Below are 14,494 nucleotides of genomic sequence, written 5' to 3'. Positions count from 1 at the left end.
TAGGTTACAACTTTGGTGTTCAATCTACTGTTTCAGAAATATAAACAAAGATTGAAAATTAAACTTAATTTTATTGGCTTTATTTTTTTTAAGTTAGCTTTAAGAAAAGAAACATGACTGTGTCAGGACTCCACCTGCCCCGTCAGTGTCATCACCATCATTGGCCACACCTGCACGTTCCCGCTCACCAGAGTTCTGATTGCCACCACCTGTTTACTCCCTGCTAGAAATACAGCTCACTTTCACCCAGTCACCATCCGATCTACTTGTTCCCTACCGGACTCTATCATCTGCCCTTGTCCTTCTGTTCCTGTTCCAACCTGTCCGTTACCTGAGAGACTCTATTCGCTTTCAGTTAAGTCTTGTTTTGTGTTGGGCCTTTTGTCTCTCAGCCCCTTTAAATATTGTTTGTTATTTTACCTTTCTGTTTATTAAATACCCCTCAACCCTAATCTGTGAGTGTGTGTGTGTGTGTGTGTGCGTGCGTGCGTGCGTGAGTGAGTGAGTGCGTGAGTGCGTGAGTGAGTGCGTGTGAGTGAGTGTGTGTGAGTGTGAGTGTGTGTGAGTGACAGACTGTTTGTAAAATTAAATTTGATTATGAAAAGTTTTTAAAAGAGGTAAATTATCTAAAATTTCACATGGGTTTGAATCAGATTCAGTCAGTTTTCACCCAGATGGTGCATCTTACCCACTATAATCTTGGGCAAATTGAGCCATAGGAACACTTTTTAATAAGAAGCCATATTTTTAGAACCCTTTGTCATAGACACATTGATCATTTAAAATCATGAAATTAGTTCAGATCATCACACTCAGTTGTCATTTTATTTCTATAATTCAACAGTTATAATTCATCTTTGTTTTCATTTCTGAAACAGTAGATTGAACACCAAAGTCGTAACCTAAGGTAAAATTATATAAAAACTGAATTAGAATGAAGGAATAAACACATCTTTACAATAAACTTTCAGTAGTCAGGCATCCATACAAAAGCAGAGAGATATGGTGTGGGACTGGAATAAGCATCTGTCCAGGCTGACACAGCAGTTCAAAAACAGCTGGCCAATCTGTATTCATTTTTCTACAAAATATTTGCTAATTGCTGCACACTATGTGTTGTGCTGTGAGCTGATACACTGACCTTTCTATTCAACATTGAATAGCCAATTAAACTTGATCTTTACATTCGTAACTTTAATGCAGATTTTTAGCACTCTGAGATACGTGCTTAGGACTACACAGGTGCATTGGCTGGTCCATTCTGAAAAGCTTTTTTTAACACAATTTGTTAAACAAATTTCACCGATTCTTGAGACGTATCCTACAAAGTATCCTACAAATTATCCTACAAAGTCAGCGCTGCACTACGGTAAAGTTCAAAATGATATGACCAGGAACAAATAATAGATTCATGAGACCTGTTAGATATGCCCAAAATGAATTGTATCTAATGTTTAATTTGATGTAAATGAGCCCAGCATGCGTGAACAGCATGGCATAATGAGCGAAGGAGATGCTTTTTTCCCCTTTGTACCACACACAAGCGAAGATTCTAGTCAACCAATCAACATTCTGCAGTGAGTTTAGCTCCACCCTTTTGGTACCTTTTGCTGTGCTAGGTACCCAAACAGAAGGGTCCCAAAAAAGTGGTATGGTACGGTTCACTATTTTGGTACCATTCACAACTTTTGACAATGGAAACATTAATAATTGCATACTGTACAGTACCGCTTGGAAATGAGCCATAAGGAGAGCGGGACACACACTGTTCCCAAATTCTTCCATGCTAATTAGCATATTCATGATATCGTTATGTAGTATTGACTTTTACAATTGTTTGCCTCTCTGTGCTTGTAACGGTACATTGTTAGAGGGAGGGACGCAGGAGACAAAATAAATGTACATAGAATTTAATAAAGAAACACAAAGAAAACCAAAAACACAGGAGCAGGCAAAACACATATGAAACTTGCAGACCAGACGAGGGGAACTAAACAGGAAGGAACTAATATACACAAGGATAATTGATACAACAGGTGTGGGGACTCTAACAGTCAACTTAACAAAAACAGGAAAATAACTATATAAGGAGAACAGGAACTAAGGCTGGGGCAAAAACATTGAAAACACACTCACCTAATTTCATGTTGTTTCATTTTTCAACAGATGCCTACAAAATAATCAGTTCACATAGGTTCATGGTTTTCTTTAGCATTCACTAATTTTATCACAAGCAACAGGCAACAACAAAGGTGATGTGCATATCATGTGCTGATCAATGTTTGCTATGTGCCCGCGTGGAGACACGGAGGGGAGAAAGGCAGAGTCGACAGTGTCTCAACATTTCCTGACCCAACCTGATATTTTGATTTTTTTTATTTTATTTGACAGGGAAAGCTCTACACAAACAGAAACATACACACGCACACATATATACATACACTGCCTGTAAAAAAAAAAAAAAAAAAAAAAAAAAAAAGTCACCACCTGGATTTAAGTAAGCAAATAGGTAAGAGCCTTCCATTGGATAATTACTGCATGGATGGATTATGTTTCAGCTGGCAATAAGTTATTTAACCCTAGCTGATGCATGGAATATCTTTTCATTTCTTGTGTGTCGGAAGACACATCCTGTGGTCGTGGAAAAGATGTTAATCTGTTTCAGAAGGGTCAAATTATTGGCATCAAAGAAAACATCTAAGGAGATTGCCGAAACTACTAAAATTGGGTTAAAAACTGTCCAACGCATTATTAAAACTGGACGGATAGTGGGGAACCATCATTTTCAAGGAACAAATGTGGTCGAAACAAAATCTTGTATGTTTGTGATTGGCAATCACTTAAATGTTGGGTGAACCCAAATCGTAAAAAAACAACACTAAAACTCACGGCTGAGTTTAATAGTGAAAATAAGAGCAATTCCACATGAATAGTGCGATGGGAACTCAAAGGATTGGGACTAAACAGCTGTGTAGCCTTAAGAAAACCACTTATTAGTGAGGCTAATCGGAAAAAAAGGCTTCAGTTTGCTAGGGAGCATAAAGATTGGACTCTGGAGCAATGGAAGAAGGTCATGTGGTCTGATGAGTCCAGATTTACCCTATTCCAGAGTGATGGCGCATCAGGGTAAAAAGAGAGGTGAAAAATTAATGCAACTCTGGATGGGAATAAATGTTGTGACATAGCAGAAGCTTATTGAAATGATGCCATAGCGAATGCATGGCGTAATCAAAACCAAAGGTGGTCCAGCGAAATATTAGAGTGTGTGACTTTTTTTTGGACGGGCAGTGTATATTCATATATATATATATATATATATATATATATAAATGAATATACACTATTTATATATATATATATATATATATATATATATATATATATAAAGGGATACTTTCTTGCAAGGAAGAAAAAGGGCAGGTGCTCAAGCTCCCTTTGATGTCTGTGTGTGCACGTGCCTGATTTACAGTATGTTCCTTAAATACGGTCTGAAGATACAGTATCATACAGACACGGTGATGCTGCATAATAGAAACCAGGTAAGACCAGACTATTTAAAGGGGTCCTATTATGCGTTTTCATGTTTCATTTTCTTTAGTGTTATGTAGCTGCTTGTGCTTTATAATATCTGCAAAGTCACAAAGTCTCCCACAGAAGGCTTTTTTCTATCTAAAAGAGAATGTTACTATTTGGAAATATCTGCATAAGACATGTATACGCAAATAAATGTAGACACAAAGAAAAAAGGTGTGGTTTCAGGTATTGCAGTAGTGTTGTTGCCATGCTGTGGAGACACTGTGTATCTATGCGAGAGCAAAGGCACTTTTTTGGCTTTTTGAAAGAGGGCGCAATTAGAAATCTTGGATCAATCTAAAGCTATCTAAAGTGGTGACTAATATTATTTGTCTTATTATTGATCTAAAGATATATTCTGTAATGAACTTTGTACTTTCTTTCAAAAAAAAGAAGAAGATGGAAAAAAGGTGTTTTTTACAATGAGGTGTAGATAAAGGAGTGAACTGAGTGGTAATTAGGCCATTAACATGAAGAGGTGGAACAGAATCCTAAAGATAAATACTGGACAATGGGTCAGAGTAATGGGGTGCATTGGGCATGTCATTTGCCATTTATCGCCATCTTATTCTGTAGTTGATCGCATTCTGAAAAAAATTCAGAATAAAAGCAAGAGAAAACATTAGATAAATAATATCGCACATGGGTGTGAATGGTAACTGAATAAATAATTAAAATGTAAATGTAAATCTATTAAAGGGGAGAAATAATAACTACAAATGCAAAAAAAAAAAAAATAAAAAGATGCAAAAATGTTAAATTAATAGTAAAATAATAACCTCATAAAAACTATATTCACCTTGTTTTATTTCACTCTTCTCCTTCTGTAGTCGATCATGCTCTGAAGAAAATTCAGAATAAAGGCAAGAGAAAACATTACATAAATAATATCACACATAGGTATATATGGTAACTGAATAAAACAACTCAAATGTACATTTTATGAACATGTATCTATTAAAGAGGAGAAATAATAACTACAAATGCAAAAAAAAAAAGAAAAGAAAAAAGATTAAAAATTAAAAATTGCTAAATTGTTTAAATAGTGAAATAACCTTATAAAAGATATATTCACCTTGTTTTATTTCACTCTGCTCCTTCTGTAGTCGATCATGTTCTGAAGAAAATTCAGAATAAAGGCAAGAGAAAACATTAGATAAATAATATCACACATGGATATATATGGTAACTGAATAAATAATTCAAATGTACATTTTATGAACATGCATCTATTAAAGGGAAGAAATAATAACTACAAAGGCAAAAAAGAAAAAAGATTAAAATTTGCAAAAATGTTTAAATAGTGAAATAATAACCTTATCAAAGATAAATTCACCTTGTTTTATTTCACTCTGCTCCTTCTGTAGTCGATTATGTTCTGAAGAAAATTCAGAATAAAGGCAAGAGAAAACTACATTAAATATATAGGCCATATTTCTGGTTTTTGATTACTACAAAGAACACAAACATGTATACTGAAGCGTTCACACTTACTCAAACAATCTGCACTAACAGAGCAATTGCACCAGGGTTCGTTTTAATCAAACCAAACATGATAAGTGTGTATTGATTTGCATATCTTTGATTGTGTTTCGATCACTGGTAGAATGACGATAGTATGTTGATTATTTCTGAAGCTCATGTGTGACTAAGCTGATCATTTAAAATAATATAATTCATCTGATTTCATATACATGCCTTGAAACTCTAAACATTCAGGTTAATTGTCTGAACTATGCTGCAGATTGCACCTTAACAAGTGTATTAAGTATTAAATAATACAACTGAACAATGCTGTAAAGACATGACAGAGGAGGATCTTTGAGGCAGTTTAAACTCACAAAGCAAGCAGAAAAAGTAATGGAAGTAAATAACGATCTTGAAGTAGGCATGATTGCAGAATTAGATGCAGACAAGTCAGCTGCGTTAACAGAACAGCAAAAAGATGACCTTACAAAAACTGCAAGTGAATGTGAGTTAAAACTGAATGTAACTAAAGCTCCTCTTCAAGAAACTCTATAGGCCAGATATGGAGATATGGAACTGTCCACAGCACTGCAGGTTGCTGAAGCTGAGAGCAAACAAGTTGCAGTAGTAGTTCCAGATGGAAATCATGAAGTCTACGACTTTATGCTCACTCACCTTCCAAATTTGATGAAGACAGCAAAATATTTGATTTTGTTGGCTCCGATAGCCTTGTGGTTAGTGCGACGACATATAGAGCAACTGTGCCTGCGGCAACCCAAGTTCGAGTCCCATCTCAAGGTCCTTTGCTGATCCCGCTCCCCTCTCTCTGCCCAGTACTTTCCTGTCATCTATCTACTGTTGTTCCTATTAAAGCCACAAAAGCACCTCCCACCCCCCTTATGCCGTTACAACAATTAAAACCCACAGCTCACCCAAAGTTCACTGGTAACAAACGAGAATTTCACAGGTGAAAGAAGAACTGGGAAGCGTTCCCGAAGTAAGGTGAGCCTACTGGTTCCAAGGAGGTCAAAAAATGTTTAGTTGTTAGACAGTCTTGATGAAAAGATTGAACTCTGCCTCTCCACTTGTAATACTGCAGATGACATTTTTCGTGTCTTGGAAAACAGCTACGGTAATGTAACAGCAATTGCAATTGAAATAGTGGAAGACTTGCAAAAGATCAAACAGTGAGCAAGCAGGGTGTGTAGTCTGTGGCGATACTAAGCATAATAGGAAGCAGTTCTATTCTTGCAAGCAGTTCCAGGCATTGAAGCTGGCAGACAAGAAAGCTGTGAGAATGAGAGTGTTCCTTAGCATCACTATTATTTATGCCAAAATGCTAAAAGAGAGGAAAGAAGTGCAAGCCAGAAAAAGAGCAGGCTTTGTTCAAAAAGAGACAAGGGTGGGAAGTACTACACTAAAGATCAAGAGGAGTTCCTCAGCAGGCTTTCACCAGACTTGGCACAGCAATGCAGAAATGTGTTCTCAAACACTGCAGCAAGAGTGTTCAATGCGACCAAAGAAGAGCCAAGTTTACTAGCACAAAGTGGGTTGCTAGAGTTGCCTGTGTAGTTGACAGCACATTCCAGGGCCCAGCTTATGGCGGGGGCCTCTCTCTGACTACGAAGGTAGACAAAGGTTTGCTACATTTTGATTGGATCTTCTTGGACTAACATAAACAAACTGTCCAATGCCATCAGATAAAGATGCCAGGACAACAGTCAGACACCTCTTAGAGGGCAAGAAGAAGATCTTTGGTACAAAGCCCGGTAAGGACAGAACTTCCTATTGGACAAAATGCAGTTTCTGCCCTCCACCCACCTTGAGACCTTGAGACTTAAAAATGACTGACTTTAAAAATTCCTTAGGATCTCTAGATGTAGTAGCAGTGGGTAAACAAAGAGAGATCACAAAGATCCATCCAAATCCATTCATAACTACGTTTTCAAACCTTAAAACTGATGCACACTACAACACACACATCTATATTTATTCAGAGAAATAAGTATTCCTAGTGACAGCAACAGGCAATGCAACATCTTACACAAACTCAGCTGTTAATGGACAAATAAATGCATGCATGACAGTTCAATCTTTTCCCATCATGTTTGGACTTAATGTTTTTGTAACATCACCAATGTATTCTGGTTAAGGTTTGAAAAGTGAGAAATGCACCTCTTTGTGTAATGTGAAATGTGAACTTTGTGTTTGGACAATGCAAATAAATTCCACAGGAGAAAAGAAGGGTGGTATACAGCGAGAAAGATATGGCTACAAAATATTCTTTGCTAACAGAATCGTTGAGATGCAAGGAATCACAAAAACACAAGAGTGGTGGTGGATACTGGGGCCGCAAAACATTGGCGATGTGATAACCCAAGGAGCTAGCCCTAAAATCCTCAAGATTTTAAAAAAGAAAGAAAGTTCCTTGGTAGAAACCGGGCCTTAAATAACCCAAAGTGGGAGGTAGTTTGTTCAACAGGAATCATCTCAGTGAGAGAACGAGAAGATGCCCTATGAGACATTTTTCTTGCTGCGCAAGATGGGACAATCCTTTCAAACATCAGCAGAGACAAGCTGGTAGTCTGTAAGGATCCAGACTCTGGGTTACTATTCTGTGGTGGCAGAGTGCAAGTCTTTGAAAATGATCAAGTTAGCATTCACAATCCTTCCTGCCTTGGTGTTCATACTACCAGCTTGAGAATCTCACAAAGAAAGCCATGGAGGTTTGGCAGAGACTCTGCTTCAGATGTGAAGGAAAGCCTGGATCATAAGAGGGAGAAGAATAGCACAAAAAGCTATCGACAACTGCATTTAATTTAGGAAGAACAAAGCAAAAAAGTGTCAGCAAGTGATGGGTGATTTACCACCAGAAAGAACACAATCGGCTGCACCTTTTCCATTCACTACAATTGATCTCTTTGGACCCTACTATGTGAAAAATTACATTAAGAAAATAACTTCGCTGAATGTCTGGGGTGTTGTCTTTTGCTGCATGTTGAGCAGAGCAATTGACACAGAGCTGGTTAACATCCAGTCAGCCAAAGGCTTCTTAATGGCCTTTCAAAGATTTGCTGCAATTAGAGGCTATCCCAAAATGATCTTTTCAGACCCAGGCACTAATTTGAAAATAATTGCACACCTTAGAATGTTTGTCAGCCAATCAGATTCAAGAATTTATTGGCCCTGTATTATAAAACATATGTATACACAAGTCTGTTAAGCTGATATTTTGACAAAAAAACAAATTCACCTTGTTTCATTCCCCTGTTCTCATTCTTTAGGTGATCAAGCTCTGAAAAAAAGGTAAGAGAAAACAACATTATATAGTGACAACATCACACATGGGTAACTGAATAAATAAATAATTCAAATGTATATATTATGAACATGCCAGAAATGGTGACCTAAAATATACACTTTCCCTCATATGACAAAAAGTAAAAGACTGCACAGTGTCTGTTCATTAACTATTTTGTGGATAAAAAGAGACTTTAAATTAACAGTAAAATATTTTAATGACTTTCAGAAAAAAAATGACACATTTGTCCAGTTCTGTATGGATGTCTGCTGTTGGACACATTAGTGTATTAGTGTACTCAGAAATAGTGAACTCTACTGCTGAGTTAACACTGATGGTGTGAATGTATGTCACATTGTACACTATATTGAGATGAAGGCACCAGAACTGCAGCTGATAGAACAGCACGATACTATGATATTTATCCAAAAGCAGATTGTGGAGACATGTGTATCGGCCACGATCAAAAATTGTCATACTGCACACCTCTAGTGCAGATGAAGGATTTAGACATGAAAGTACATGTCCTTCAGGTCTATCGCTATGAACCAGTCTTGTAACAATCAGATGGAAGGCCCAATTCAGTACTCACAGGTCTGAGATCGGTCACAACTCAACACCTTTCTAGCCACAATGAAGTAAGGGTTCTTCATGGCTCCTCGCATTTACCTGTCGCTTTATTAAAGCCTGTTGCAGCAGAACATGGGAGGGCGAAGTTTTCGTGCACCACCAGGGTTCTGTTGTTGACATTTGATGGATGGTCATTGCAATATTGAGGGTCGTGAACATCTAGTGTCTGGGAATGACCCAGGGAGACCGTGACCGTGAGAAAGCCGCTGGCCACCTGGTGTCTGGCATAAAACAATCCAATTGAAAATTCTCCTCCTGTTTCTCTTGAGGCCCATTTCGTTCTAAGGGGCAGGTCAGCAGGTTCTCTTCTCTCACTGGGTCGCCTGTCTCATGGTTGCTTTAAAGCCTACCGCAGAGTCTTAGCAGCCTGCTGACGGGCAGACGGTGCCACCTTACAACGAGGTGGTAGGGCTGGTGATAGACTGGTGGTAGATTCCACTACAGCCATACACTCACAAAGGACCAAACAACCATGGTCGGCATCGAACTCTGGATTTGCCATCGCACCCAAATGTGGGAGTCCAGCTGAATGGGATGGGAAGCAGCTAAGGTGACACAGTGTTAACATGGTCACACTCTGAACATGATTCATCCATGAACGCTGTCTCAGTGTGTGTGCCCCAAACATAAGAGACAGCAATCGTGGCCATCCGGGGATGAGAGATATTGACACAGACAGCAAGACATTTTTAAAAAGACAATCTCCATCTGTGCTCGCTCTTTTAGAGAAACCCTAGTACACTAACAAATTGTTTTACATTTGTTTGTGAATCAGACAATTACTGCTTCTCGGCTAACTCAGAAGTCCTCTGAGACATCTAATCCCATCCAGATATGTCTGAGATTCATCACGTAATTGTTTGGTGATCCGATTGTTTGACCACTCGCACCACGTTCATCATGAATATAGGCCTTTTTGCCGTATCCGACGAAACAATAATAGCATGAAATCAATAAGAAGATGCCGATCACGGTAACTATTAGATGATGGAACTATTTCACTATTCTATATGTACAGTAAACTGTAGTACATGTTGTACACCTTCAGACGTGTGACTGTCAAATTTTATTTTTGACCATTTTTTATGTGTAGCCTACTGCATTTTTGCAGAACTGAGAAATAACTACCTAGAGATATAGTCTTGTGTCAGGAGACCAAATAGTACTGTATACTCTAATGAAATTTATCCAAATGTGCAGAGGATGCTGAATTTAATTTTTTATTTTATTTTTTACTGTACTGTATTGTGGTGCATACCAAGTTCATATACAGTTATTTGTTATTTGAACTTTTCTAGTGCTTTTCATCTGCTGCAAGATTATTTTACAGTAATAAAATGAAAATATTTTTTCCCAAAAGTTAATTGCTGAATTAGCAGTCTGTAATTTAATTTATGTTGTGTACTGTAATAGACATTGAGTTGCAAATGAATTCCTAATAAGACTTTTTTGTTAGTGTTATTGATCTCATGAGTGTTCACTGGGCAGGAGAGTCATCCTTGTATTTGAATTGTGTGTAATCATTTAAAAATACATATAATAACTAGATTGAAACGTCTGAAAGACATATTTATGCTGGCTTGTCTTAAGACTTGTTTAAAAACATAAATAGTTCGGTCAGTTACATGTTCTAGATGTTTGCTAAAGTGTTGCTAGTTGGTTGCTAGGATATTCTGGGTGGTTGCTAGGCTCTTGCTATGCAGTTGCTGGGGTTTTGCTAGATTATACGGCTGATAGTGTGTTCTGGGTGATTACAGACATTCCCACCTCTGTTAATAACAGAAAATCAAACATTGTTTCCAAAACTGATCCAGTTTCAGTGCTTTGATGTTATAATATTTCTTTCTAATGTTAGGAAATTAACATTTAATCATTGACATTAACATCTTAAACTTGCACTAAAACATGATTTATACCATCTAAGTAGTAATTTAATAGAATCTAAAGAAGACATGCGATTCTAGATGCATGGGGGCTTTCTTTTGAGTTGCCACCCCTCATAGACCCCATACCACCCCTTTGCCACCCTAAAAATTATTTTCTAGATCCGCCCTCTGCTTGCACTTATCAGTGCGTATGGGAGAGAAAGCATCTGAAATGCACTTCTAGTCAGAGGTGAATGGAAAGAGAAACACAGACACTTCCTCTCGACTGCAAAGAACTAATTTGAATGAGTGGACTGAAAGATAGGGAACGTATGACAACAAGCCCTAGAAGCACTAATTTATTTACATTAAATATATTAAATAACAAACAAACAAACAAACAAACGAACATTTTACCTTTGTTTTTATGAACAAATGCAGCTATCAGCATTCCAGCAATCCCAATGAGTACAACAACAGCTGAAATCAAGATGACTGATGTCCTCAAAGGATTAAACCTTTTATCTGTAAAACAGTGACTTAATTAAAATGATAAATAATGTAAAATATGATATACTTGTGTAGTACATACAGAAGTACACAGTAAAAAGAAATGTTGTAATTAAATGTACAGTAAACTATTTACAAAAACAATATAATAGATAAAATAAGACAATTGAATGTACTTGATCTATTCTACATCATCAAATAACCATAAAAACATCATGAAAAATTACAAGTGTCAGTCCTTACTTGAGCTTGTAATCATTGTCTCCAGCATGTGATATCTCAGTTTGACTCTGCAGTGAATTATGCTGTCTCTCTCATATACAGTGACGGTGTGTTTCACCCTGAATCCATCAGTGTTTCTGTGTGTCTCTGTGGTTTCTGAAGTCAAACTGACTCCTTCACTGTTCAGCCACTCAAGATCAGGTTCAGGATTCCAACCTTCAGATTCACACTGTAGATGAAGCCCTCCTGAATCATCAAATCCATCTACAGTGATCACTGGAGGACGTCCTACAGCTATAGATCAACATTTACTGAGTGAATGTGTTTTCTGTCTATAAACCTGTTTTTATTCTGGCTTTCTGTGTTAGTTTGATGCTGACAAGAACACCAAACTATATCATGAAGGAACAAAATATAGGGAAGACTGGGGATAGTTGTAACACTTTTTGCATTAAGGTCTGTAATTTTCAGTAAAAGCTGTATTATTATTATTTTTTTTTGTTTATTATTTACATATATTTCTTGCACTATTTATCTCTAACACTGATATTATACCATATTTGTTTCCTACTAATTGAAGTTGTCTTGACAGGTTAAGGATAGGCTAAGGATAACATAAACATAACATATAAGAATATAAAAACATGAGAGTTGTGCTTGTTAGTCACTTCCATAGTTGTGTCAAATGTGGGCTTATACACCATATCATTTCATTGTGTTCAATCAATCTGGGTCCAGTAGAAGTAAATCATGAAAGCTGTGTGACAATCCTTCAGTCTTTCCTACATTTAAAGCTTCATGTATAAACTCACTAAATGTTTTTCATTGGTTTACTCACCTTCAACACTAACATCAAAAGTAACATCATTATACCAGGATTTGGACTGAATAAAACACTTATAACGTCCTTCATCAGAGACTCGGACTGATGAGAGTTTGAGTGATGTGTTTCCTCTCTGTAGTTCTTGATGATTCAGTTTTGTTCTCCCTCTGTAGGACTCAATCTGATCTGTGTTTCTGTCTTCATAATCCTCATAGAGATGCACTAGTGAGTCTTTCTGATCTGGTCTAGTCCACTCCACTCTCATGTCCACAACACTGATGTTGGGTTTGACTGAACAGGGCAGAATCACATCTTCACCAGCTACAGCAAATACACGATCTGCAGGTCCCACGACTTCATACTGGTCTGTTATATATATATAAAACAGCACATTTAAACTACGCAGTGCTAAAGATTTTGTCTTTACCTCAACATGTGAACTGAAGTCTCATCACTTACTGACTGTCAAGTTGTTTTAAGTCTATATGACTGTCTTTCTACAAAAATAGATATTTAACATTATGTTCATACAGTACATTGCTGGACAGTTACAAAGGGCTGTCAGCCTCTAAAATGACATTGACCATTGCCTACCATTGACACCACTCATTGCTGGTTCACATGAAAAATTATCACAACACATCATATTTGACTTTAGGGCAACAGTAAACTTAAAATGACAACCAAATTTTGGGCTGTTCCTTACAAAAAGCTTTCAACTGATAGTTTTATGCTATTTTGTGGCCTTAAATTAGAAGCCGCAGACAGACTGTTTGTTCTACAGATCTACAACAGTTGAAACACATTTTGAAATTCTAATCTAATCATGTGCTTTGTCTTTGCAGTTTCTACAACAAAACAATTTTGAGTTTTTGTGTATTTAATAAGTTTTTGTAATAAGCTGCATAATGTACAGTAAAATTGTTCTTCAGTTGGACTATGACCGGCTGATTGTACATTGTCCCTTTTATAAGTTACTTATTATATCTCTCTTCCTCTTTCTTTTACACATGAACACTTGAATACAAATAATTACCTGATCTTGAGTAAGTAATTCCACTAATAATCAGGAGGGTCAAACAAATAAACTTCATCTCCGAAGGACATGGATGCTGAAAAGAAAAATATGAAAAAGAAGAGACATGTTTTATAATCAGAAAACATGCTTGAGTTAACATCCATTTTCTTTACATTACACATAACAAGAAAATCTAAAATCAGAAAATCTATGTAGACTTACTTATTCAAATAAAAGTATTTCTCAGTTCTTCAATGACTTACCTTTAACTCAATACTGACTGTTCTTAAGAGTGTAAATAAATAAGATGATACAAGAGGATATATACGGAGATCATCCCTGGTATAGTTTTACTTTCTCATAGCACTGAAGATCTAAAACGATTACGCAGTCCCTCCCATCATACAAGTTAAAGGAGAAGTCCACTTCTAGAACAAAAATTTACAGATAATGTACTCACCTCCTTCTCATCCAAGATGTTCATGTCTTTCTTTCTTCAGTTGTGAGGAAATTATGTTTTTTGAGGAAAACATTTCAAGATTTTTTTTCCATATAATGGACTTCTATGGTGCCCTGAGTTTGAACTTCCAAAGTGCAGTTTAAATGTGGCTTCAAATGATTCCAGACATGGTTGTAAATGATCCCAGCCGAGGACAAAGGGTCCTGTCTAGTGAAATGATTATTTCATTAAAAAATACAATTTAATACTTTTTAATCTCAAATACTCGTCTTGTCTTACTCTGCCTGAACTCTGTTGTAACGCCAAGCCAGCAGAGGGAGCCCTCACCCTAGAACTGCCTGCACACTCCCTCTGCTGCTTCTATTGTTACTTCCTGTTTGTCACTATTTAAAGACTCACCATGTGCTCACTGACTTGCGAAGTATTGCCAGTTTAACCTGCCTTACCGAGCGTTTCTTTATTTACTCTGTTGGATTACCTGTTGCTGTCTTGCTTTGCTTTTGGTTATTGAGTTTACGGATTACCCTTGTCGGATTGTTTGCCTGATTGGACTGACTTCATGGTATTTGACCCACTGCCTGTGTTATCACTCTGCCGTTTGGATTACGTTTACATTTTGGACTGC

The 14,494-nt window shown here is 37.0% G+C and overlaps 1 protein-coding gene across 2 annotated transcripts; it reads right to left on the bottom strand.

Annotated features, from left to right (window-relative positions):
- Positions 1-3,372: 3,372 nt before the first annotated feature.
- LOC127161093 (butyrophilin-like protein 2) lies at positions 3,373-13,770 on the bottom strand. Of its 2 annotated transcripts, XM_051103742.1 has the most exons (10): positions 13,673-13,770; positions 13,428-13,503; positions 12,407-12,757; positions 11,590-11,862; positions 11,254-11,361; positions 8,294-8,335; positions 4,910-4,951; positions 4,649-4,690; positions 4,373-4,414; positions 3,373-4,160 (listed from the first exon to the last, which is right to left on the bottom strand). In XM_051103742.1, the coding sequence occupies exons 2-10, from the start codon at positions 13,483-13,485 to the stop codon at positions 4,117-4,119; spliced, it is 1,002 nt and encodes a 333-aa protein (XP_050959699.1). In that variant the 5' UTR covers positions 13,486-13,503; positions 13,673-13,770; the 3' UTR covers positions 3,373-4,116. The 2 variants fall into 2 exon arrangements, with proteins under 2 accessions (XP_050959699.1, XP_050959701.1); XM_051103744.1 differs by lacking the exon at positions 4,649-4,690.
- Between the last annotated feature and the right edge of the window lie 724 nt (positions 13,771-14,494).

This window comes from Labeo rohita, unplaced genomic scaffold (genome assembly GCF_022985175.1).
Source record: "Labeo rohita strain BAU-BD-2019 unplaced genomic scaffold, IGBB_LRoh.1.0 scaffold_540, whole genome shotgun sequence".
In the NCBI taxonomy this organism is placed as follows: domain Eukaryota; kingdom Metazoa; phylum Chordata; class Actinopteri; order Cypriniformes; family Cyprinidae; genus Labeo; species Labeo rohita.
Note: the sequence above shows the minus strand (reverse complement) of the source record. Positions and strands in the feature narration are given on the sequence as shown.